This window comes from Trachemys scripta, chromosome 11, assembly GCF_013100865.1.
Source record: "Trachemys scripta elegans isolate TJP31775 chromosome 11, CAS_Tse_1.0, whole genome shotgun sequence".
Classification (NCBI taxonomy): domain Eukaryota; kingdom Metazoa; phylum Chordata; order Testudines; family Emydidae; genus Trachemys; species Trachemys scripta.
Window position 1 is genome coordinate 44,943,054 of NC_048308.1, and position 25,329 is coordinate 44,968,382.

Consider the following 25,329-nt stretch of genomic DNA (forward strand, 5'->3'; position numbering starts at 1 on the left):
CTCTCTCTCACTCTTCAAGCACAATTCTGTATTACATAGTCTAGAATGTAGGACAGTCCTAGTTTTGCAGTAGGACTGGTTTTCATTTGTTTTGAGAAGTCTCCAAAAAGCAAGGAATCCCTGGGAAATTATTACTGCTGTATACAGTGTGGCAGCACTGATCAAGTAGGGAAACTAAAAATCAGAAACATCAAAGGGAAATTTAAAATAAACGGAAAGAAAATGAGCCCATGTGGTTTTGATTAAATGCTCTTAAGTCTGGAGCTGTTGTGTGGCTTATTTGCCCCATGTTTTTAATATTATTGACTCCTGGGACCAAGGGGTTTGTTGCATGGGAGGGGGATCAGGGCTGGGGCACGGAAGGGGTTCATTAAGATGAGCAATTATCAGCAGGAGAAAAAAAAGTTTTGTAGTGATAATCAAGATGGCCCATTTCAGACAGTTGACAAAAAAGGTGTGAGGATACTTAACATCAAATTGAATCTATTTCCCCATGTTAAGTATCCTCACACCTTTTTGTCAACTGTCTGAGATGGGCCATCTTGATTATCACTACAAAACTTTTTTTCCCTCCTGCTGATAATTGCTCATCTTAATTAATTAGCCTCTTAGAGTTGGTTGGGCAACTCCCACCTTTCCACGTTCTCTGTATGGGTACATAACTTCTTACTGTCTGTTCCCTTCTATGCAGCTGATGAAGTGGGCTGTAGCCCACGAACGCTTATACTCAAATAAATGTGTTAGTCTCTAAGATGCCACAAGTGCTCCTGTTCTTTTCACGCCGCTTCTCTGAAGCCTGTTACACCAGACCCCCAGCCCCGCGCGGCTCCCTGGGGCCGGGCCGCGCCCGCCCAGCCCGGCCCAGGGGCTAGCGCAGGAACAGCGCTGACAGGCCCGCTCGGGCCCTGCCCCCGCTCCGAGCCCGGCCCCGCCGCAGGAGCCGCGGCCACGTCAGCCCTCCCGGCCTGGTGACTCAGGAGCCGCCCGACCCCACCTGCCTCCGGCTCAGAGCCGGATCCGGCTCGGCTCCCCGCCTCGCTCCTCCCCCGTCCCAGGCTGCTCCGCGCCGGCCCCTCCTCCGCCGCCGGCCCGCAGCCGGCTCCTGCGCACCCCGCCGGGGAGCCGAGCGCCGCACAGACCGGTAAGAGCGGCCTGCCTGGCCCGGAAACCCGCCTCGTCCCCGCGCTGCCCCGCCTGTGTCACCAGCGTCCTCCCTGGGCCGAGCATCCCGCCGCTCCAGCCCTGTCCTCCGCCACCCCCACCCCGCCTGGGCTGCTTCCCCTTCCTCAAGCAGCTTCCCTCTCCCCATCCCCGTGTTCCTCCCCTCTGTCCCAGATCGTCTCCTCCACAGCATCTTCTTCCCATTTCTACCCTGCCTTCCCCAGCCTGTCACACACTCATCTGCTGTATAAACTCCCCCCGGTTCAGGTGCTAAAGGAGCTATCGTTGTTCTTAGCCTGTTTCACACAACCTGCATAGCCCGCCTATGCTATGCACAGATAGACCTCATCACCCACGGCTGCGTGCATCTAGGTACATGACAGGCTGCATGACTCTGAAGCCACTCTAGGCCAGCTGAAGCCATCTGAATGAGGGAGGTTTTTAGGTTCGTTTTGATTTTTAAGAGGCTTTAAATGTCTAATTGAAACACATTTCACTCCTGGGATGAAGGATTGTTTTAACATTGCACAATTACTTTTAAACTACTTGCTCCCACATGCAGAAATAGCTCCTCAGTGAGTGAGACTAGGGAAAAAAAATATTAGGCAGGAAAAGCAAGCAGAAGATAAATATATTCCTAACTGGTAACTATGTCTGGGCTTTAATGTCTGTCAGTGGGGGCTATTCACATGAGTAAAGCTTTGCAAAATTAGCCCATACCAGAGTAGGAGTTAATGACCATTAACACTTAACTTAAGTAGAAATATCAAGAAGTTGATCAATTTTTCCTGTTACTAATATTAGGTGCATTCTGCTAAAGCTGTTAATACGTTTCTTAATAACTTATCAATGTAATATAGTGAAACCTCTACTAAATGGCTTTTCCTCCCTCTTTACAGGTTGTAACTTTTGCAAGACAGTTATCATGTGACTGTGGATTATGACAACCAAAATCTTAAAGAAAACTCCTTGAATTAAACATCTATATCTTTTGAACATCTTGGAACTTATTGGACACTCTTTGAAGTCTGTCTGAATTGTAACTTGTATAACTTTTTAAAAGCTTCATAATGGAGTTCTTATTATCCAAAGGAGGCTGCATTAGAGATTTGAAAAGAACTTTATTATTTTTAGTTTTAACATGTCTGGTAGCTCTTGTTTGCACTGATCAGGACTATTATAATCTACTTGGAATATCCAAAGAAGCAAGTAATAGAGAAATAAGACAGGCTTTCAAAAAACTGGCATTAAAGTTACATCCTGATAAAAATCAGGTAAGTAAAATCTTTGTGTTCCTGTGAGCTAATTTGCCCAGTGTTAACTTTAAAATGGACTTTTATTTGCTTTTTAACATATTTGAAACTTTGCATCTTTGTGTCTTAGATTTTTGAAGTGATGTAATAACATGATACTTAGTTTAGACTAGCTGACTGTCCTGCAAAGAAAAACAAAAGTAAAAGAGTGGATATATTAGTAAATTATGGCTAAGTTGAACTGAAGTCATACTGAGCCATTGCAGCTGAAAGGCGTGATAGTTTATACAGTTTCTCCAGTGCTTTCTCTTATTTAGACTTGCACTGCCTCTTTTGGTTTTAGCTATTAATTACTGTTCTTAATAAATATTGCTGAGCTATGTCATGTCAGTCCTGTTTGGAAACTGAGCAGGGGAAAGCAAAAATTCTGGCAGGGACTGTGGATGAGAAGGGGAAATGGAGGGACCCCTGGAGAGACAGGAATCAGATCAAATTTTGAAGACATTACACTGGTTGAGAGAAGTCTGTTAGTGTAAATTCAAATACACTAAGGAAACATTTTTAATTTTTATTCTCCTATATGTTACTCAAGACTTACTGGAATAATTAGACTAAAAGTCTTGGAGTAGGACAATACAAATGCCCTGCTACTGATCCTGATCCTGCTACTTTTTACATGCATGTGGAGCCCCACTGATGTCAGTGAGGGTCCATGTGGACACAGGGATCTGCCTGCACAGAGCAAGCTGCAGGAGTGGGGCCTAAAATGCAAACGTTGATACTATACTGTTGAACTTGACATTAAGGAGAAGGACTTTCACCAAACATTTATGACTAGGAAGCAAGTGTGTATTTGACTATATACTCGGTACTAACATCTCAATGGGGAAGAGAAGAGTGACTGAACATGGATTAACTGTTGAGGAATATATGTTATCGTATATAGCCTCTAATTAAGAAGACTTAATTTTATTATGCCTTTCCCCCCACAATAAAGATAAAAACCGATCAGCTGTAACCTACTATATGTGCCTGATTCTTGCTATCTCAAAGAGCAATTCAGCGATAACTGATATATCACTTGAAATAGAATTGCTTATTCTCAACAGTGTGTGAAATGCTCTCTCAGCTACTTTATAGGTTTTAACTGGACTCTCTACTTATACTTTCAAAAGTATTAAGATTCCAAAGTAGTAGCTATAATTTCCATAAAATATGGAAATATTACTATGTAAGAAAGATTTCTCAACAGACTACCTTCTGCAGAATTAAACATACATTTTGTGTAGACTCTTAGGGCTTGTCTATTCTTACGCGCTGGTTCAGCAGCAGGCAATCGAACTTCTGGGTTCGATTTATCGCGTCTTGTCTGGACTCGATAAATCGAACCCAGAAGTGCTCCCCGTCGACTCCGGTAATCCTGCTTGGCACGAGGAATACGCGGAGTTGACGGGGGAGCCTGCCTGCCGCATCTGGACCGCGGTAAGTTCGAACTAAGGTACGTCGACTTCAGCTACGTTATTCACGTAGCTGAAGTTGCATACCTTAGTTCGAATTGGGGGGTTAGTGTAGACCAGGCCTTAGATTACACTGATTCATGCATGTAACTCCCGGTAATGTTAATAGCAGCTGTGCATGTGCATCAGGCAGAAAATAGTCTCTTTATAACTTACTTTTTAGTATTGCTGTACATTAATGTAGTAATTTAAGTCAAGTTTTTAAGTAATAATGGGAAAGGTGAGAGAATTAATATAATACTGGTGAGCTAGTTCTCTCAGTCAGCACAGGACCAAGAGAAGGGATGTAAAGTTAGTTGTAAACCACCTTTCCACGCTCCTGATTCTGGAGCTGACTAGAAGCCAAAATGGTCCTTGATATAATTAAAGGAAGCCTAAGGATTGTTCTGAATTGTGCCAGCTACAGCATTTGGTCTGTCCCTAGAGGATCACTCATCTCTAGCCAAGGACCACTGGAGAACATTATTTTCCATCTCCACCCCAGGCTGCCCACCTTGTCTCCATCACTTCCCCTACACCTGAGTGGGGATGGGAAAGAGGAGTGGGAGATAGAGATTGTTTCTGTGTCACGGGAGTTCCTAGCTGCAGTTGTTTTGTGCCACCAGACTGATGCAAATAAAGTAGAGCCAAAGGCCAGCGCGTGCCCAAGTTTTATTTCTATAGGAAAATGGTAAATCCTCAGAGGGCATGTAAGTGTTTTCTTAAGGGAAAATTGCACTGTAATAACATATTGCAATCACTACATCTAATTCTAAAGAAATAAATCACTAATATATTTAAGTATAAAATAAACAGAATAAAAACCAAACAGAAAACTTGCTAGCTTGACAGTCTGGTGTAGAATTCAGCTCACATTTGAGTGATTAGAAAAGCAGAGACTTTCAAAGTTATTGTAAGATCTTCAAGTGTGAGTTGAACTCTCTGTGCTACTCTACCTTGTTATCAATACTGGTTGTCTTGCTTGGCGGCTTCTATCTGATAGCAACTTCCATTGAGAAACAATTTACAACATTCATAGTTATGGAGACATTGAAACAGATGTATTGCTGAAAGTTCATTTAATATTTTTAGTTATAGATTAGACATATTTAATAATTGTGGTTTTCTTTGATAGAATGATCCAGATGCTCATGAAAACTTCTTGAAAATAAATAGAGCATATGAAGTATTAAAAGATGACGAGCTACGGAAGAAGTATGATAAATATGGAGAGAAGGGTCTTGAAGATCACCAACAAGGAGGTCGATACGAGAGCTGGAACTTTTATCGCTATGATTTTGGTAAGATGTGTGTTTGTAGTTTGCTTGTCTTTTACAGTCCAGAGTAAATGCAAAATTGTCATCTGTGCCAACTCTATGCACATACTGTCCTCTTGGACCCTCTCTTCCTCTTTCTAGCCTCCACAGCTGTCTTTTTTTTTTTTTTTTTTCTTCCTTTCTCCCTACTGACTATGTTAGCCTTAAGGTATCTTGTTAAAATAATTCACCAAACAGCAGTAATAATACAGTTATTGGTATGAAATCCACTCATTATACTAAGTATTTGCTTTTTTACTGTTCATTATCATTTACTGTGTATTATAGTGTGTGTGTATATATGTGTGTATTATATGTGATAAGTGATCTTTGTTCCTTTGCAATCAAATACTAATATTGTGTCGTATTAACTTCTTAATACAAGGGGAGGGTTTTCTCTTTAATTCCTTCAGATGATTTTTTTATATTGGAAACCCATAATAAGTATTTTCCCTAACTTACATTTTTTTATTTATTACACTTAATACATAAAGAGCCCAATCCTGCAAAAAATTAATTCCCATAGAGTCTTATTGGAGATCAATGTAACTATACCAGGAAGTAAGCATACACACCAGAGCAGTAGGGTTACACCAAAAATGATTTTTAAATCAGTTCTTCAAACAAAAATTGTCCAGATATTTGCTGGGAATTAGACCGCCATGTCATTTCAGAGCTATTGTGACACAGGTAGCTAACCTGGAAAATAGGCAACTGAGAGACTGCAATGATGATTTCTACCATGTCATAAATATGGAAGCTGAAGTGAGCCCCTATTTTGGTTAATTGGATAAAAACTTCACAAGTGAAGGATAGAATTTCTACACTTGTATTTTGCTAAAGCAGTCTAACCCTGAAAAAACTCAGAATACAAAGGGAACATTTTATAAAACAAAAACCCCAAGAACTACTTTAGTGTTTGTGTACACCTAAATTAAATAAACCAGAGACGTGCACATTGCATGAAATTGAGAGTGATTTCAAATTTCTTTAGAGGTTACAATAATTTAAAAATTTCACGTGTTTGAGTCTGCACTTCTTGACAAAAGTGGTTGATTTAAAATGTCAGATTTTTAACTTTTATTGAACATTCATTTTAAGTTTATGTACAGTTATGCTTATTTTCTTTTTCTTCTGGATTTTTATTTTATTGTGAATTTATTGCTTCTGTATGGCAGTGACTTGATAACACCGGAGGAGACTTGGAGTTCTGTCTTATTTATTTGTATTATAGTAGTACCTACAAGCCTCAACTGACATTTGGGCTTATTGTGTTAGGCATAGTACAAACCATACTGAGACAATTCCAGCCCCCAAAGAACGGACAATCTGAATAGATAATACAGACAAAGGGTCAGAGAGGTTTGGGGCACCAAGAGGGAAAGTGAGAAAGGTCAAACAAGCAGGCTAGTGACAGACCTGGGACTAGAACTTAGGTTTCAAAGGTCTCAGTGCTGTGCTCTATCAACTGAATCACACTGCCTCTCAAACCCTCATCAGGCACTCAGTATTGTGTCTCATCTGTGACAAAGATGCACCACGTCTTTGTGTGTACACCCAGTTCAGTCTCCTATCCCTACTTAATGATTGGTTTTTCTGCTGAAGATGCTAAAAGGTTCCCAGCTGTGATGATGGCTATTGTGATGTTTCCTGGGAATTGAACTGAGACCAAATGAATCTTATACATACCACTGAATTACATATCACATGGCAAAATCTTTCACCTTGCTAATATGCACCATCTTTTGTTTTCTACAAATTTCATTTTGTGCAAGCAGCACAGGAGTATTTCTGGATTCTTTTATGTAAAGATTTCAAAAGAAAAACATAGTTGCTGACTTTGTATTTTTTCTTACTAGGTATTTATGATGATGATCCTGAAATCATAACATTGGATAGAGGAGAATTTGGTATGTCTGTCAAGTCATATGGGTTCGCTAATATTTTAACATTGTGTAAATATTATTTTCAGACTGAACTTTTTCATAGTATACATAGATTATAAATTGTCAGAGAAATTGCCCAGAGAAAATGTGCACATTATTTCCAAAGATAAAAATGTTTTTGAGCATCATGGGTCAATTAATAAATGCTATGCAGATCAATGCCAGTCAGCTTTTTAGATTGAATTTGAAAGTGTGTAATATCTGAAGGAAGGGGAAATTATTTACCTTGTAACTTTGTTTCTCCAGATTTATTATCCTGCAGAATTCTCACTCTTTGGTCTTGTGTCTTGAGCACACATCTCCCACGAGGCAGCTGATCTCCAAAACTAGCAATTCAGTCAGTTCTACTTACCCGCAATTCTGCTTGTTTGAAGATACCATTTGATAGGATTCCTATTTTGACATTCCTAAATCTTGGCTCCCTAACGTCAAAAATAAAAAGTCTTAATCCAGACACCAGGAAACAGTTCATACTGCTCAATGATGGGAGGGGGCTTTTGTTTTTCCCCTCTCATATTTATTGTCAGTGTTTACAGATAGTTGATGTGTTTTCAAAATAAGATGCTGTATGTACTCACAGACAATTAACAGTGTTCTACTCTTACTTTCTGGAAATTAGTAAATCTTAACTATCTTTTTTATACTTCAACATTATATTAATTCAGCAGTTTTCAGTCAAACATACTGACATCTTGTAGCACAAACAATAATTCTCAGACAAAATAGAAAAGACAAAATACAAATGAATTAGAGCCAGGATGTGATAGTGATCTTTTTATACAGATACCTGAAGAGGACAGCTTGTTTTTCTTAGATACACTTTGGCTCAGATTCCTTAGATGTGCATGCAGTGTACTGCTGCTACTCTTTGTCAAACGTGTAATAGATATAGTAGAATCTACATCTAGGATGAAACACACATATACTCCAAAACAGTATGACTTAGTGCCTGGAACTATAGGAGGATTAATTACTTAAATTAAAGGGGAATTAAATCCATCCTCTAACCAAGATACAGAACAGCCCTATGCCCCCTCAGCATTCATTTTCACAGCAGCAGCCATCACTCTTGTACACCCCATACTTTGTGATCACTGGATTCAAGCAGTTACCAGTGATTCAGACCCCAGCCAATCCCCCAAATCCCTGCTATGACAGGCTTTGCAGAACCAGTACTGAGAGCCTTCTTGTGTCACCACCTTACTGCCCCTTCTCCATGCCACTGAACCACTGTTTCTGCTGTTCTGAGGACCTTTTGCACCCTCTTCTATGATGGGTGATGAATTAACCTTTGGTTAATGATAATCTAATGACAATTTATTTTATAACAAATGATAATTTATTTTATAATAAAACAATGTAATTTTCTATGTATAACAGCTTCCATGTTATAATTCTGTATATATGAATTTAAACAAAGTTCTGTTTAAAAAAAATTAAAGGGAGATAGACTGTCATAGAAGTGAAATTAAGTTGGCTTTCTCCTCTTGTTAGAAGTAACACCTAAAGATAAACATAACTAATATAGAATGTTGGGGAAAAGTCATTGTTTTCCCACTTGTATATGTTTGACAGCATTTTGTGTATAGTTTTCCTTATATAGTCAGCTAGGCTTTGAGCCTGCAAGCTGAACCACTAAGGTACACCATTATACCCACATAGAGCCTCACGAAGACAAAGAGGTTCCACATGAGAACACTGCCACCTGCAGAAACAGGACTGTAGTCAATTTCCCCTGTTCATTTAGGTGTTTCACACAGCAACAGCAGAGATTTTTAACATAGGAAAATGTGACTGAAAAACCCCACAAAAGTTAGGGACTCTGAGCCATGTGATTTGACGTCAGTGGTACCCCTTTAGTAATAAGTTTTCTAATATACATACATGCTTTGACAGGGTAACAAGCCTTGTGGATGGGGGAAGCGGTAGATGTGGTATATCTTGACTTTAGTAAGGCTTTTGATACTGTCTGGCATAACCTCCTCTTAAACAAACTAGGGAAATACAGCCTATATGGAGCTACCAAAAGGTAGGTACATAACTGGTTGAAAAAGCGGTCCCAGAGAGTACTTATCACTGTTTCACAGTCAAACTGGAAGGACATATTGAGTGGGGTCCCGCAGGGATCAGTCCAGGGTACGGTTCTATTCAAGATCTTCATCAATGATTTAGATTGATAGCATAGAGAGTACACTTATAAAGTCTGCAGACCATACCAAGCTGGGAAGGGTTGCAAGTGCTTTGGAGGATAGAATTAAAATTCAAAATGATCTGGACAAACTGGAGAAATGGTCTGAAGTATAGGTGATGAAATTTAATAAGGACAAATGTAAAGTACTCCACTTAGGAAGGAACAATCAATTGCGCACACGCAAAATGGGAAATGACTGCCTAGGAAGGAGTACTGCGGAAAGGGGTTCAGGGGTTAGAGTGGATTGCAAGCTAAATATGAGTCAACAGTGTAACACTGTTGCAAAAAAAGCAAACATCGTTCTGGGATACATTAAGTGGTGCATTGTAAGCAAGACATGAGAAGTAATGCTTCCCCTCTATTCCATGCTGATAAGGCCTGGAATTCCAGTTCTGGGTGCCACATTTCAGGAAAGTTGTGGACAAATTGGAGAGAGTCCAGAGGAAAGCAACAAAAATTATTAAAGGTCTAGAAAACATGACCTATGAAGGAAGATTTTAAAAAATTGGGTTTATTTAGTCTGAAGAAGAGAAGACAGAGGGGATATGACAACAGTTTTCAAGTGCATAAAAGGTTGTTACGAGGAGGAGGGAGGTAAACTGTTCTCATTAACCTCTGAGAAAAGGAATGGGCTTAAATTGCAGAAAGGGAGGTTTAGGTTGGACATTAGGAAAAACTTCTTAACTGTCAGGGTGGTTAAGCACTGGAATAAATTACCTAGGAAGGTTGTGGAACCTCTGTCATTGGCAAATTTTAAGAACAAGTTAGACAAACACCTGTCAGGAATGATCTAGTTATTACATGGTCCTGCTTTGGGGCTGGACGAGATGAGACTCAAGGTCCCTTGCAGTCCTACACTTCTGTGATTCTGTGCTCCCCTTAGTTATTAGGTAGTTGGCCTCTTACCTAAGCACATTAGATTGATTTGAGCCTGCAATTTAAATTGCATTTTCAGATGTAAAATTAAACCTCTTATTTGAAATAGATTTTTTTATTCAGTTCAGGTTTGAGCATTACTTACCACATGGCAAGAGTGCAAGTGATTGTCAGGAGATAACGTGTAGCTGATGAGTAGAGGTAGTGTTTGTATTTTGTTAATGTAACTAAGTTTCTATAATCCTTCTGATATTTAACATATATATTTAATCTGTTGGAGTGTTTAAATTACTACTCTAGTGCAGGGGTCGGTAACGTTCGGCACGCGGCTCGCCAGGGTAAGCACCCTGGCGGGCCGGGCCAGTTTTATTTACCTGCTGACGCGGCAGGTTCGGCCAATCGCAGCCCCCACTGGCCGGGGTTTGCCGTCCCGGGCCAATGGGGGCGGCGAGAAGCGGCGCGGGCGAGCGATGTGCTGGCCACGGCTTCTCGCCGCCCCCATTGGCCCGGGACGGCGAACCGCGGCCAGCAATCGGCCGAACCTGCCGCGTCAGCAGGTAAATAAAACTGGCCCGGCCCGCCAGGATGCTTACCCTGGCGAGCCGCGTGCCGAACGTTGCCGACCCCTGCTCTAGTGTGTTTACTAGCTCAATTAGATGTAAACAAAATTTCATAGTTAAGCAGGTGGTTTCACTTCAGTTATGCCTTTCATGTGTCCTGCATATGTCAGTGTGAGTGTAAATGGAGTTGCAGTCATTACACTATTCTAGGTATTAATGATATCCACTGAATCAGGGAATTGAACTCGGGCCTTAAAATGGGTGTGTATTTATTCTCTCTCTCAGACTCTCACTCTATGTAGATGCACAACTTAAAAGGAAGCTTTTATCAATTCTTAACTTAAATATATTTTTGTCTCCTCTTGTTAACCAGATGCTGCTGTTAACTCTGGAGAACTCTGGTTCATCAATTTCTATTCCCCTCGATGTTCACACTGCCATGATTTAGCACCTACGGTATGTATTTACAGTCAGCATCTTAATTCTGAAAATGTATTTCAAGTAGACACTTTTTTTTAATTCGAGTAAAACTTTGTCAAGTTTGATTTGCATGCTGAAGCCAAAATCTAAAACAGCAGAAGAATTTTGAAAATTGTTTCAAAAGAAAAATCCCAAGTTTTCTTTTTTCCCCTCCTTCTTTTTAGTGGAGAGAATTTGCTAAAGAAATGGATGGACTAATACGCATTGGAGCTGTAAATTGTGGTGATAATAGAATGCTTTGTCGGATCAAAGGAATTAATAGTTATCCAAGTCTCTATGTTTTCAAAACTGGAATGGTGAGTAATTAAACCATTTTGTTTTTTTCCAAGTTTTATAAATAATGGACATTTATATGCTCTTTCTATCTTATGCATGTATTTGTGTTTTATTATGTGTTTATATTTTATATAAAAATAATTAAAATAAAGTTAAAGAATTCTAAGGAAGAATACTAAACTAAAATACATTTTATCATTGATGCTATAGCAGTAAAGAATTTTTCTTTATAATAGTCTAATTTATTCTTCATCATTTATAAAAAAAATTATTTGGACTTTCATTCGCCATGAACAGCCCAATTACACTCGACAATTTCAGTTTTGATCATGTTATATTACAACTAAATGAGGAAATAAATAAATACCTCTCAAACAGTTCTCTTCAGATCATTTTGCAACAGAGAGTAAGTATCACTTCTTCCATTTTGGGGAAATTGAGACACTGAGGTTAAATGATTTGTTCAGGGCTGTACAATGAGTAAGTGATAGATCCAGGAATTGAATACAAGGCTTTGAACACCCAGACCAGTGCCCTCTCCACTGAGCCACACTGTCTCTATCACAGTTCTGTATTGGAGTTTCCAGCAATGTAGGATGATATTTAAATATATGCAAAACTCTGCTTTAAGCTTAAGGAACTTTGACAGTATTCCTTTAAAAGACACCCGCCTGTTATTTTTTACAAAATTTCTTCTACTGTAGCAATATGCTGTACTGCAAGCTACTTAGTCTGGTTATTGAGCATTCAGCACATAATGCTACAGTGGAGAGAATGTGTAAACTTTTGAGGAGGTTAAAGTAGAGGAGATGTATATTAACAGAAGACTGGCACAATACTCACTTCTTTTAAACAAACAAACATGACTATGGGAACTGATATTTCTGAGGTCTTATAATCCTTATATTTCTGGACTAAATGAAAGCCACATATAAACTAGACAAGGGCCTGAGTCACAAAATTCAAATTTAAGGTTGAACTCCAAACACACTAAAGTTTGGAATGGAGGGTAAAAGCATTTGGATCTAGGATTTTGGTTAAGGTCCATCTGTAGCGTAAATAATAATTTCAATTATTAATTACTGTATAATGATTTCTGTAAGTTAAATTTTGCGTTAACACTTTTTTTTTTTTTTTTAGAATCCAGTGAAATATTACGGAGAGAGATCAAAAGAAAGTTTAATGAGTTTTGCCATGCAGTATGTCACAAGCACAGTGACAGAGTTATGGGCAGGTAATGTAATTTGTTTGGGCTATTGATCTTTTTATTTTGTTTTTTAAGACAAGGAAGTATTGCCAGGATTATATCTACATTGAATTGAGTGTGTGTACCCAGTATTTCTTACTCAAGGTTGAAATTTGTGCGTGTGCATACACACAATACTTGAAATTAAAAAACTGTTTAATTATAATTGTGCTAATAAGCATGCTTGTTTCATAGTTTACATTAATATTTTTTCATATTTAAAACAAAACATCAAACAAATTGTATTTTGTGCCTTTTTTTGTAGGAAATTTTGTTAATGCTATTCAAACTTCATTTGCCTCTGGTGTTGGCTGGCTGATCACTTTCTGTGCTGAGGGTGGAGGTAAATATATTAAATAAGGCAAACTGATTGAAGAGAAAACAATTCTCTTTTGTTTTTCACTGACAGCGACACAATTGCTGCTGCTTCTAATGAAGATATTAATGGGGTAAAATTCACCCATAGCGTGGAAGGCCAGCACAAGGCCATATGGACCACTTAAGCCCCATTATAGGGCTACTTGGGAAAGGGAACATTAATGGAGGAACTGTAGAGTGGTGCTTGCGCACCCTATATGTGTCACAGGATGGGCCTCTGTCCTGGGCCCACAATGGGGCCTGGCCATGGGATCCATACTTCTGCAGTAGCTCCCACATCCCATGCAACTGACACAGACCGGTTTTGGCTGCTGTTATAGCTCATAGGCTGCAACATCAGATACTAAAAAAGTACACAGCATCCCTGCTCATTGGCCCTGGATTGGTGGGAGTGGTGGACTTCCCTCTCCAATCATAATGCAAAGAAGATTGAATAATGATTAAATATTTTAGGCATTATGTAGCCCTTGTACAACCTAAGTTTGCATATCGCAAACTACAAATATGATGATCAAATAATTAAAAAAAAAAAAAAAAAAGGGAGGGGAGGTAATCTTTTTAAATAAATCAGTGATGGTTTGGATTGGCACCCTTCCCAGAGCCCTTCCCATCTAGTGTCCCCTCTCCCGCCATTGGGGACATTTGTACTAGCAGTCACAGATGAACCACGTGCCTTTGCAGGCAGTCATCACACCATCCTCTCCATAAATTTATCAAGCTCAGTCTTGAAGCCAGTTAGCTTTTCTGCCCCCACTCTTCCCCTTAGAATGCTGTTCCAGAACTTCACTCCTCTGATGTTTAGAGACCTTTGTCTAAAATTTCAAGCATAAACTTGTTAATGGTCATTTGTTCTTGTGTCCATATTGGCGCTTAACTTAAATAACTCCCTTCTCCCTCCCTTGTATTTATCCCTCTGATGTATTTATGTAGAGCAATCACATCTCTCCTCAGCCTTCATTTGGTTAGTCTAAACAAACCAAGATCTTTGAGGCTCCTCTCATAAGGAAGGTAGGTTTTCCATTCCTCTGATCTTTCTACTAGCCCTTCTCTGCACCTCTTCCAGTTTGAATTAATCTTTCTTAACCATGGGAGACTAGAATTGCACACAGTATTCCCGACGAAGTCTCACTAGTGCTTTGTATAAAGGCAATAACACTTCCCTGTCTCTACTGAAAATACCTCGCCTAATGCATCCTAGGATCACATTAGCGGCCCATAGTCATCCTGTTATCAACCAATACACCCAGGTCTGCCTCCTCCTATGATACTTCCAACTGATAAGTCCCCAGTTTATAGCAAAAATTCTTGTTGTTAGTCCTTAAGTGTGTGACCTTGCAATTTGCACTATTAAATTTCATCCCATTTCTATTACTCCAGTTTTCAAGGTCATCCAGATCTTCTTTGTGACATTCCAGTCCTCCTCCATTTTGGCAATACCTCCCAACTTTGTCTCATCCGCAAATTTTATTAGCACACTCCCACTTTTTGGGCCAAGGTCAGTAATGAAAATGTTAAATAAGAATAGTCTCACGATCGATCCCTGAGAAACTCCACTAGTAACCTCCCTCCAGCCTGACAGTTCATCTTTCAGTATGATCCACTGTAGTCTCCTCTTTAACCTGTTCCTTATCCATCTTTTAATACTCATATCAATCCCCATCTTCTCCAATTTAACTAATAATTTCCCTTGTGGAACTGTATCAAGCACTGAAATCCAGGTAGACTAAATCTACTGCATTTCCTTTGTCAAAAAATCAGTTATCTTCTCCAGTTATTACTTTTCAGAAATGTTTGTGGGGTTTCTAATAATTCTAATGAAATCTCTCTCTATGACAATTTGATACATAGGTAGATATTTTTAAAACATTGCTCAGGCGAGAATCAGTTTACAAGGGCAGGAATCATAAGCCATGTAAAACACTGCTCATATTTCAAAATGAGAGAGGATTCTCTACCGATGAAGCCAATATAGAATATTTTCATTCACAATTGTCATCACCTAGGAAGTAGCTTCTCAAGATTTTTCACTTGAAAAGCTACAAAAAAAGTGTGGGGTTTTTTGTTTTGTTTTTTAAAAAGCTAGCAAACATGCATTGTGAAACTGTAGCCTGCTTCCTCCTGGGATTCTTGGTGAAGAGAAGAAAAATTCTAAACTAGAGTAAGTTTAATGATTTGATCATTTAAGGCCTTCTGTTTACAGGTAAATCATTATTTTCATTTTCCAGATTGTTTGACTTCCCAGACGCGCCTTAAACTAGCTGGCATGTTGGTAAGCAGTATTTCATTTGAAGATGTTACCTATTATATTTAAATCAGAATTCCAAAAGGTGAAATCCTGATGCCATAGAAGTCAACGGCAAACTCTCACTGACTTCAGTGGGACCAAGATTTCACCCAATAACTTTCAAACAGTTTGTTTTCAAATCACCTTTATGTTTGAGAGCCATCTCATCATTGGACAGGATATAATGGAACCAAATGTTTAAAAGATTTCCTAAAATGGAGTACATGACTATCAAAGTATTGTTGTGCTTCCCTGTAAGTCTTCCTTTCCCCCATCTCCTAAAAACTAACTAGTTGCCTCTTTTGTCGTTGCAGAAATTCTTCTGAACTTGAGTTTCAAAATAACACTCCAATTGTTGCTTTTTTATTTCAGGAAGGCCTTGTTAATGTAGGCTGGATGGACTGTGCCACCCAGGGTGAGCTTTGTGATAATTTGGATATCTCATCTAGTACTACAGCATACTTTCCACCTGGAGCCACCTTAACTAATAAAGAGAAAGGAGGTGTTTTGGTATGAGTTATTTTTAAACAGTTTGTGTCTACATACAATATGGTGGTGGTGATGAGAAACTGGATTATAAACATTCACCAATCAAACAAAATTGAATTTATTACACTGAGAAATGTTTGTTCCCAGTTTTACATTTAACTTATGTGCTAATGGTAAATTTGATATATAATGAGGTAGATACCCTTCTTAAAATCTCAAAGAAATGTGATCTACATGCAATGAAAATGGACTTGCATTGCCTGTCACTATGGATATGTGCTGAGTTGTGCTATCCTCCTATTACCATATCACCTTAAACCTCTTGTTTCAGTTGTCTTGAGGTTAATATTCTTAATTTATGCAAGAAAATCACCACTCTCTCATATGCTACGGCCACCTAAGCCCTTCTGCAAAAGTGAACCTGAAGAGAAAGTAACAATCACTGGAGCTACATTAAATCCACCAGCATTGAGTTGCTACTTCTTATGCACTTCCTAATGTTTGCAAAAATTACAGAAATACAGTGATCTGAACTATACCAATAGTACAGTAAAATAGAGAGATGTTGCCAAACAAAGTATTTTGTGAGTTGAGGCCATGTGTTTGTTTTAGCACTCATGTTGAGAAAGCATGTGGTATTTTGTGTTTTTAGTGCAGGTGATGGGGAAAAAAGCAGTGTGTGTGACAGTGGGATTTAGTCTCCTATGTGCCTAAATCACATTTAAAAATAAGACTCAGGCATCGCAACGCTGAGCACAGTGTGCCTAAATACATTTTAAAATCTGGACCTAAAAGAGCAGACTGCTTAGAGTACAGTGTTCTTGTAATAGTAATTAAAGGGAAGTTTGAATCAAGTAACATGTATTGATTAACAGCTTTTTTCAGTTGATGAATGGGGACTAATCAGGTTAATTGTGTTGAGGATTGCTAATCAACAATCTGTTTAATGTTTATACATTTTATATAATTAGAGTGACTTTTTTCTCTTCTAGTTTCTTAACTCCTTGGATGCCAAAGAGATATATTTGGAAGTAATGCAACATCTTCCAGATTTTGAAATGCTCTCTGCAGCCTCATTAGAGGTAAAGTTTAATAAATAAATAAAAAAATTCTGATTTTAAGATTAAAAGGCCACATTCAGCAAAATAATATCTTGTCTTTCTGAAAATTTTCACCTCCTATTGGTATAAACAATTCTTAAAATTACTATACCCAAAAAATATTTTTTTCTCTAGCTTACTGTTTGACAGCCCTTTTATCTGTATTGAGTTTCATTGTTTCTCTATTTGCAGTCGGGCCTTTCACACAGCAAGTGGGGAAAAGAAGCATTTTTTTAAAACAGGAAAATATGACTAAAACCATAAAAGAACTCGGAATAGTGTAATGACTACAGTTTTTCTTTCTAATTGACTAAATTCCTAGTGGACTGTTTCAACAACTAAATCTAGTTTCATTGATATCCTAATAATTAAAGACTCAATTGAATGGGTTTAATATGTGTTAGTGTATCCAAACTAAGGCCTGGTCTACACTAACAAGGTAAGTCTATCTGAATTAAGCAAGATACCTAACTTAAGTCGATGTAGCTTAGATCAACTTACAGCGGTGTCTACACCACGCTATGTCGATGGGAGATGCTCTCTCGTCAATGTAGCTTCCACCTCTCGGGGAGGTGGAGTACTAAAGTCGACAGGAGAGCATTCTCCCATTGACTTATCTTGTCTTAACCAGGACCGCTAAATCGATGCCTGCTGCATTGATCGAAGCAGCCAATAATGAAGACAAGCCCTAAGCCTCAGTCTCCTTTCACTATGTTAATAATATTGTTTGCTGCAAGTGGTTCTTTAATGTGTCGGCTCTTTGCAGCACATGATGTTTAATTATTAACCAGTCAGGATGCTTTTACTGTGTTATTAACCAATCAAGATATCAACTAGCACTAAGTTATTAACTTATTTGCTGTGAGAAAACGGTCCTTAATGGATTGGCAGCAAACAGGAACATTCTTTGCAATTTGTTTTGTTGTGTTTTTCAATAGCATAACATTAGAGCTTACCCAACAACAGTGGTGTTCAACCAGTCCAGTGTTCATGAATATGAAGGGCATATATAATAAAATAAATATTTCCTGTCATACTGTTAAATATGAATTGTACTATAGTAAATGAAACAATGAATTCACACTCCTGTGGCTCTTTTGGGTAATATTGATCACTACTTTGGCTCTTGAACAACTGAGGTCTGAGTATCACTGCTTTAAAGAGAGAGTGCAAAGTTTAGCAATTTTGATATAGTATGAGGGAGGCAAATTGTAAGCAAGATTAAAAAGATATAGAAAGTAGTTTTTAGATTTTCTCTTTTAGGGTGGTGCTCTATTGAAAAGCTGTTAAATTTATATCATTTTGAAGGGCAATGCAATGTGTGTTGGAAACGGGTTTAGGTTCTGGTGAATTACTTAGCATTTGATTTACAGTATCATAACCGAAAACATGGATTTAACTTACATAACTGGTAGAAACTGGAAACTAAGCATTTCTCTGTCATTTACTTCCCATTTTAAGGAGCACGTGGCTCATCACCGGTGGCTGCTTTTCTTTCAATTTGGTGAGAGTGACAAGTCAAATGTGCATGAGTTTAAAAAACTGAATTTTCTGCTTAAAGATGAACATATTCAGGTAAGAATACTCATTTATGTAGCATTATGCCCCCTAGCTTCCCATTAACAAGCCGTTTCATGTTATCTTCTTTATCACCACCTATCAGTTGTAAGTACTGAGACAGATTTTGCTCTCACACCTGTGTACATCTGGGGTAACTCCACTGATTTTAGAACAAAATCTGGCCTCTTAAGTAGAACTTGAGTATGTTAAGTAATGAAAGAATGGAAAATAATTACAACACAAATTCTCCTTAGCCTTCCTTATTGTATCAGACTGTTGCATTGGATAGGTCAGGGTCAGCCACCTTTGGCATGCAGCTCGCCAGGGTAAGCACCGGTTTGTTTACCTGCCGCGTCCGCAGGTTCAGCCGATCGCGGCTCCCACTGGCCGCGGTTCGCCGCTCCAGGCCAATGGGGGCGACGGGAAGCCGCGTAGGCCAAGGGATGTGCTGGCCACTGCTTCCTGCCGCCCCCATTGGCCTAGAGCCAGGATGAGCCACGTGGCAAAGGTTGCTGACCCCTGGGATAGGTGATTCCTGCTGGAGGCAACCAAGCCCTGACTTGGATGTCTAAATCAAAGTGATTTTCACAGTACTGAGCACTTGCAGCTCCCATTGAATTCAATATCAAATATGCTGCACATTAACTAAACCAAAGTGGACGTAGGTACCTACGTATGGGTTAGGCACTTGTGTTTGAAAACTGGTTATAGTCCATATTTGTCTCATTTCAACAGTTACATTTGATATGTCTGTGATAAACCTAGTGTAGTTTTTCTTTACAGAAGATGAAGACATACTTCAAACAAAAAAGTCTTGCAAATCTTGAACAGTATTTTAAATATTTACCCTATAAAGATTTTATAATTTTATTTGTGTGTGCTTGAGGCTTGGACTAAATTAACTTTCATTCTTAAAAGTAATTCAAAGTAGCTCTTGTGTAACCAGGGGAAGTTTGTATAATTAAAGACCATAGATCATACAGTTCTCTAATGTAAGTTCATAGTAATTTCCATGGACTTCAGTAGTTACTCTGTGAAGAGCAGAATTTGGTCCCCTAGTATTTATCTCAGATGCTATGTTCTCTCAACAATTTATTTGGAAGAAATTGGATTATTTTAGTTTCTATTCCCTATACCTGTCTTTGAGGTAAGAATTAGCAGTGATTAGCTGTGTTGCAATATTAAATTGTTTTGTTTTTTATAAGCTTTTCTCTACCTAATTGTGCTTGCAGTACATAATACGTCTGTGTGAACTGTATTACACCTTAAACATTGTATCAGTCATAAAACTGGTCAAAGATCACTAGCACTTATAAAAGAATATTTTATTTAGAACTGACAGGAAGTACCATTTTGGAAAAGCATCTTAACTTATGTCAACTTTCCAAATATACTAATATAAATAAATTAGATTCCCTTATTCAAAAAGAAAAAACATTGTTTGTTTAATAATAGGTTGGAAAGATTGACTGCCTTTCTGCACCAAGTGTCTGCAGTAATCTTTATGTCCATCAGCCATGTCTAGCAGTCTTTAAAGGAAAGGGAACTGAAGATTATGAAATTCATCATGGTAAGGCAAACTGACAGAAGTTTTAAGGTAGTGTGTAATTTTTTTAGATGAAGTCTTTTGCAGACTGAATTTGTTTTTCAGAACAATTCTTTTCACAACTCTAATGATATTACATCATAATTTTGCTTTAACATTGCCTATTGTCTTGTTATATTATTCTGTATACTTTTTTCTTCTGTAAGCAATCCTCAAACACCAGAAGATTCTCCTCCTACTTATTCACTTTTTAGTACTCCCTCTATTTCAAAGACATCATTACAGCCTTGGAATAAGAATGGGAATTTCTGAAGCCGATCAGTGCTGCTCTTTGCTTTGGCAAAGGTAGCTGAAAAATGACATAAGGCACACCCTTCCCCATATGCTGAACATTCTGCTTGCACAATGCTTTTGGCTTCAGAATCTTGGGACTTGATCTCTTATTTTACATGTGTCCATTTGCTAATTTCATATCCACCCACTGTTGTCACATTCTGGGGTGAAATCCACACCAGTGAAGAGTTGTATCACCTCTTTCCCTGTAACCCAAAGTGCCTCACAATGCCTTGTCACTGGCTCTCTGCCTGGAACTCCCACAGTTAGCAACAAGCATGCATTCTGTCTATGTATTGGGCAGACTTGGACCAATGCCTGCAATACCACAGATTTCCACTGGCTTCACCTAGCCTTGGTTAACAACTGGGATGATGAGTCCACACTGTCCCCAGCCCAGAATTTTCCCAAAAACACATGTTCTGAAATGTCCAGCCCTGTCCTGGAACAATCAGAGGGATATTAAGGTTTGTTACCCTTTTAAGGAATCATATTCAACACTTTACTACTTTACCTGGAATTACAAAACAGTTCACACCATTGGGTTAGCTTAGATTAAAAAAAAAAAAAAAGGATTTCAAGTATAAGACATAAAATTAGAAATGATTACCAGCAAATAAAAGTGAAAACACGCATTTAAAACTTAATCTAGCAATTTTTAGTTCAAGGCTTTTTGTAAGACCTACAGTGACTGACCCTCCCCGCGATCAGGATCTGTCCCAGAGGCCCAAAAGGTTCTGGTGCTTTTGTCTTAGGTAAAAGAGAGAACTTGGGGTACATACCCCTTTCTTTTATAGGCCATTGAATCTTTGAAATGGATTCTTCTGAAGGATACCCCCTCACCCCTCCAAAAAGTAAAGTTTATCCAAAGCAGCGGGAGAAGGCGACTTGGTGTCTCATGTTAAAGGAGGCTCCATGCTCTTTCTTCCCCCATTTGTGTTCGCAAAAATGAAAATTGCTCTGTTTCCTGCCTTCTCCTCCCTCTAGTGTCTTGAGGACGCTGTAAATTGAGATAAACACACATTCCTTTGTTTAGGATAGACCTGTTTAACAAAGTTTGTCTAGGCAGGGCTGTGTGGTTTTGAATATGTGCTAATAACATACAGCAGGAATTCATAACTTTACATATAATATTGCTGCATACATTTCACCATGATATTATTGACCAGTGAGGAGTTAGTTTTATTACATTAGTGTGGAGTGTGAATACAGGGGTGCTTTCAGTCACAGCCACTTTTGCCATATATGCTTAGGTCCTCCAATGCCCACCAGTAAAGAATTCCAAACCTACAATGTTGAAGTGTCCCCTTGAAAGAATTCTGAAACGCTGTAAAAATGTAGGTATCAACTCAGGGCTGGAATTGCAGTTCATGTAAATCAGTATAGCTCCATCAAATTCAATTGAGTTATGCGTGGTTACACCAGCTGAAGATCTGGCTCAGGCTCTGAAGCATGAAGAGCATAGCACACAAAAGATCTCAACCAGAAACTTAGTCTGATAAAACCTCCTACTGAGCTAAAGCCATTGCTTTAGAAGGGACCAATAGAGCTCCTGTCAAATAGGTACGATGTTTTTGTAGCCAAATTCTATATAAGATGCAAACAACATAAAGATAATTTATCTTATTTTTAATGCTGGTATGACTGCAATCGGTGCCGATTCATCTAACCTTTTTCTTGCAAGTTTTTAAAGAGATCTGTATCTTCTCTTAGGAATGGCTCCTTTTAATTTGTACAGAATAGGTGGCATCTACAACCTTTGCCACAACTTGTACTTCTCCTAGTTATTAGTTTGGTTATGAGAGAATAATGTTGAGGGTCTCATCTATCTAAACTGAGTGAAAGCAATATTAAATTGCATCATCACTATGCTGTGACCTGAGACATTGCTACTTTGAGTTTCTTCAACTCAATCATTTTCAAAACAAAAAGCATTTTCCACAAAGAACACTAATTTTATATTTCATCCTGGCTAGACATTTTATGCATTAAGCATTTTCATATCCCAATGTCCAACATGAATTGCCATTCTTGTTCCCTACACTGAGCAGACTAGTGATATGATCCTTACATAAGTTGAGGTAAGATGATAGCTGTACAGTTTATTTAATAAGGCCTTGTTCAAAGACCACTGAAGTTAACTGAATAAGTCCCATTGACTTCAGTGGGTTTTGAATCAGGACCAGTGTGGCCAATGACAAAGTTTGCATTTACCAGCTCTTCAGCCTGATCTCTGGTATAACATTCGTAATAAGACAAATCATACACTGTTAATGAAATGTGCTCCTGTTTCTGGTAAATAAATAGAGTAATCATAAGAATATAGATATTAAGAATAACAGTGAGTTGTTTTTGGGGGGGCGGTATTTTTAGGAAAGATGATCCTATATGACATAGTTGCATTCGCCAAGGAGAGTGTAAACTCTCATGTTATCACACTTGGGCCTCAGAATTTTCCTGGCACGGAGAAGGAACCATGGCTTGTTGACTTCTTTGCACCTGTAAGTATTTGATTGCTATATTTCTTTTCCTTTTTTTCTAAAATATGTAAGTATTGTATTAAAATACCAGCATTGTTTTTGAAGATGATATTCTATAGCATGGAGTACCCTAATAATTCATTAATCCAAGGTTGTGACATTCCTACATTTATTGGAGTCTTGTTTGTCAAGACCACACACAAATTGCTCAGCATACTGTGAGACATCAATATATGTATTCACATTTCTGCAGAGAACTGTTTACAGGAGAGTTATATGTTCTTTGCTTTGTTTTAACAGTGATATTATGATTTGCATTTTTTTAGTGGTGTCCTCCATGTCGAGCTTTGTTGCCAGAGTTGAGAAAAGCATCAAAGCACCTTATTGGTCAGCTTAAATTTGGCACACTAGACTGCACAATCCATGAAGGGCTTTGCAACATGGTAAGCTGCAAGTATTAAAAGGTCTTATTCGATAAATGCTGTTTTCTTGTACTTAAAACTTCAAAACACATCCAAACAGGGTGCACCATTATCAAGGCTTTTTTCAAGAGAATAAACTATACAGGTCTCTTAAAAGAATCTGTAAACTTAAAATGTGTTCTGTGATAAGATTAAAGTCTTTCCTGACCACTAAGGAGATCGGACAAGATTTGAATTCCAGTGTTGGGTTATTCCCTTTTGAGAGAGAAATGAATGAGCACAGACTCAGTTACTTGTTCATAATCCATTTACAAAATATACACTGGTCCTATTATTGCTTTGAACATGGAGAGATAAAAACAGCAAGAAGTTTCTGCTGATGGAGCACCATTTTCAGAATGCCACAAAGAGTCCAAGTTCCCAGCCAGCCTACAGCTGCTTTGTAATTTGCATTGCTTTTGTCTGCAGTATAAATCAGGAATTTTGGAGGTCACAAGAAATACAGGACCAGTCCACGTATTTAAGAAGGAGCTTTCCTTAGCATTTTTGCCTTTTTACTTGCTTAGGCCTTTTCTGTATCGGTGCACTGATTGAATTCAACAACTGATTTTTTTTTTTTTTAATTATATATATAGTCAAACTGGTGGAATCTTCTAACGCAGTGTTTCCCAAACTTGGGACGCCGCTTGTTAAGGGAAAGCCCCTGGCGGGCCAGGCTGGTTTGTTTACCTGCTGAGTCTATAGGTCCAGCCGTTCGCAGCTCCCAGTGGCCGCGGTTTGCTGCTGCAGGCCAATGGGAGCTGCTGGCAGCGGCGCAGGCGTCCCAAGTTTGGGAAACACTGTCCTACGTATGCACAATTAACCAGGATATTTCTGGTTTTATAGTGAAAAATTTAAAGTCGTAAGATACATGGGGAAATTGGCATAGAATTGAAAGCCTTAAAGATAGAGGAGTTTCCAATGTACATGTATACTGAAGGACTTAAATCATTGAAGCAAAATTAATGTACAATTATTAGTACAGTACAAGCTGTTTTACCTGAAGGTTGGAGAGGGGTACATCTGAAAACTTCAAATAAAGGTTTTTGGTTGGTTTGTTTAGAGAATTAGGAGGGACAGGTCAGAAGACTTAGAAAAGGCTGTAGTTTTGTTCACTTAACCATGAGCACAGTGAAAGGAGTGTGGGATGGATTTTAAACTCCAACAGTACAGCCTCTTAAACAAGCCAGCATCCTTTTCACTATGAATTAGGGTTTGGAGACCCCAGTCCATATTCTTTTCTAGGCCTTCCAAACTCCCATTTATCAAAATCCAACAAATCATAGAAATGTAGGGCTGGAAGGGATCTCAGTAGGTCATCTAGTCCATTCCTTCCCCCCCCCCCCCCCGCTAAGGCAAGATTAAGTATATTATCTAAACGTTTGAGGAGTTGTACTGTGCAAAGCAAATTGGCTAGCAAGAGTATGGATCATTAACGGTCCTTAGTGGATTGGCAGCAAACAGGAACATTCTTTGCAATTTGTTTTGTTGTGTTTTTCAATAGCATAACATTAGAGCTTACCCAACAACAGTGGTGTTCAACCAGTCCAGTGTTCATGAATATGAAGGGCATCATTCTGCTGAACAGATCTTGGAGTTTATACAGGTATGTGACTCTCACATTATACACATGCTATTTTAGTGTAAAACATTCCAAGATATCTTTTCTAACCAGCTATCCTAGTATCACTACCTGATATTCTTAAAATAAGAAGTTGTGGAGAAAGAGGAAGGATGGTCTCCTGAGTGCTAGTCTGGAAATTCAGAGACCTGAGTTCAGTTCCCTGCTCTGCTACACACTTTCTCTGTGACCTTGAGCAAGTCCTTTATGTCTCTATGCCTCAGTTCCCCACCTGTAAAATGGAGTTAATAACACTTCCCAACTTTATAGGGAGGA

General features: G+C 38.7%; 1 protein-coding gene across 1 annotated transcript in view; it reads left to right on the top strand.

The window, feature by feature from the left end:
* Nucleotides 1-991: 991 nt before the first annotated feature.
* Nucleotides 992-25,329, top strand: part of DNAJC10 (DnaJ heat shock protein family (Hsp40) member C10) — a 34,788-nt gene continuing 10,450 nt past the window's right edge. The window contains exons 1-16 of the mRNA XM_034785494.1: nucleotides 992-1,141; nucleotides 2,061-2,435; nucleotides 5,046-5,211; nucleotides 7,086-7,136; nucleotides 11,173-11,255; nucleotides 11,444-11,575; nucleotides 12,696-12,789; nucleotides 13,067-13,144; nucleotides 15,405-15,448; nucleotides 15,836-15,973; nucleotides 16,945-17,034; nucleotides 18,514-18,627; nucleotides 20,068-20,182; nucleotides 22,865-22,992; nucleotides 23,298-23,414; nucleotides 24,937-25,038. Coding sequence (XP_034641385.1) covers nucleotides 2,232-2,435; nucleotides 5,046-5,211; nucleotides 7,086-7,136; nucleotides 11,173-11,255; nucleotides 11,444-11,575; nucleotides 12,696-12,789; nucleotides 13,067-13,144; nucleotides 15,405-15,448; nucleotides 15,836-15,973; nucleotides 16,945-17,034; nucleotides 18,514-18,627; nucleotides 20,068-20,182; nucleotides 22,865-22,992; nucleotides 23,298-23,414; nucleotides 24,937-25,038 — 1,656 coding nt within the window. The 5' untranslated portion in view covers nucleotides 992-1,141; nucleotides 2,061-2,231. The remainder of the gene's footprint in view (nucleotides 1,142-2,060; nucleotides 2,436-5,045; nucleotides 5,212-7,085; nucleotides 7,137-11,172; nucleotides 11,256-11,443; nucleotides 11,576-12,695; nucleotides 12,790-13,066; nucleotides 13,145-15,404; nucleotides 15,449-15,835; nucleotides 15,974-16,944; nucleotides 17,035-18,513; nucleotides 18,628-20,067; nucleotides 20,183-22,864; nucleotides 22,993-23,297; nucleotides 23,415-24,936; nucleotides 25,039-25,329) is intronic.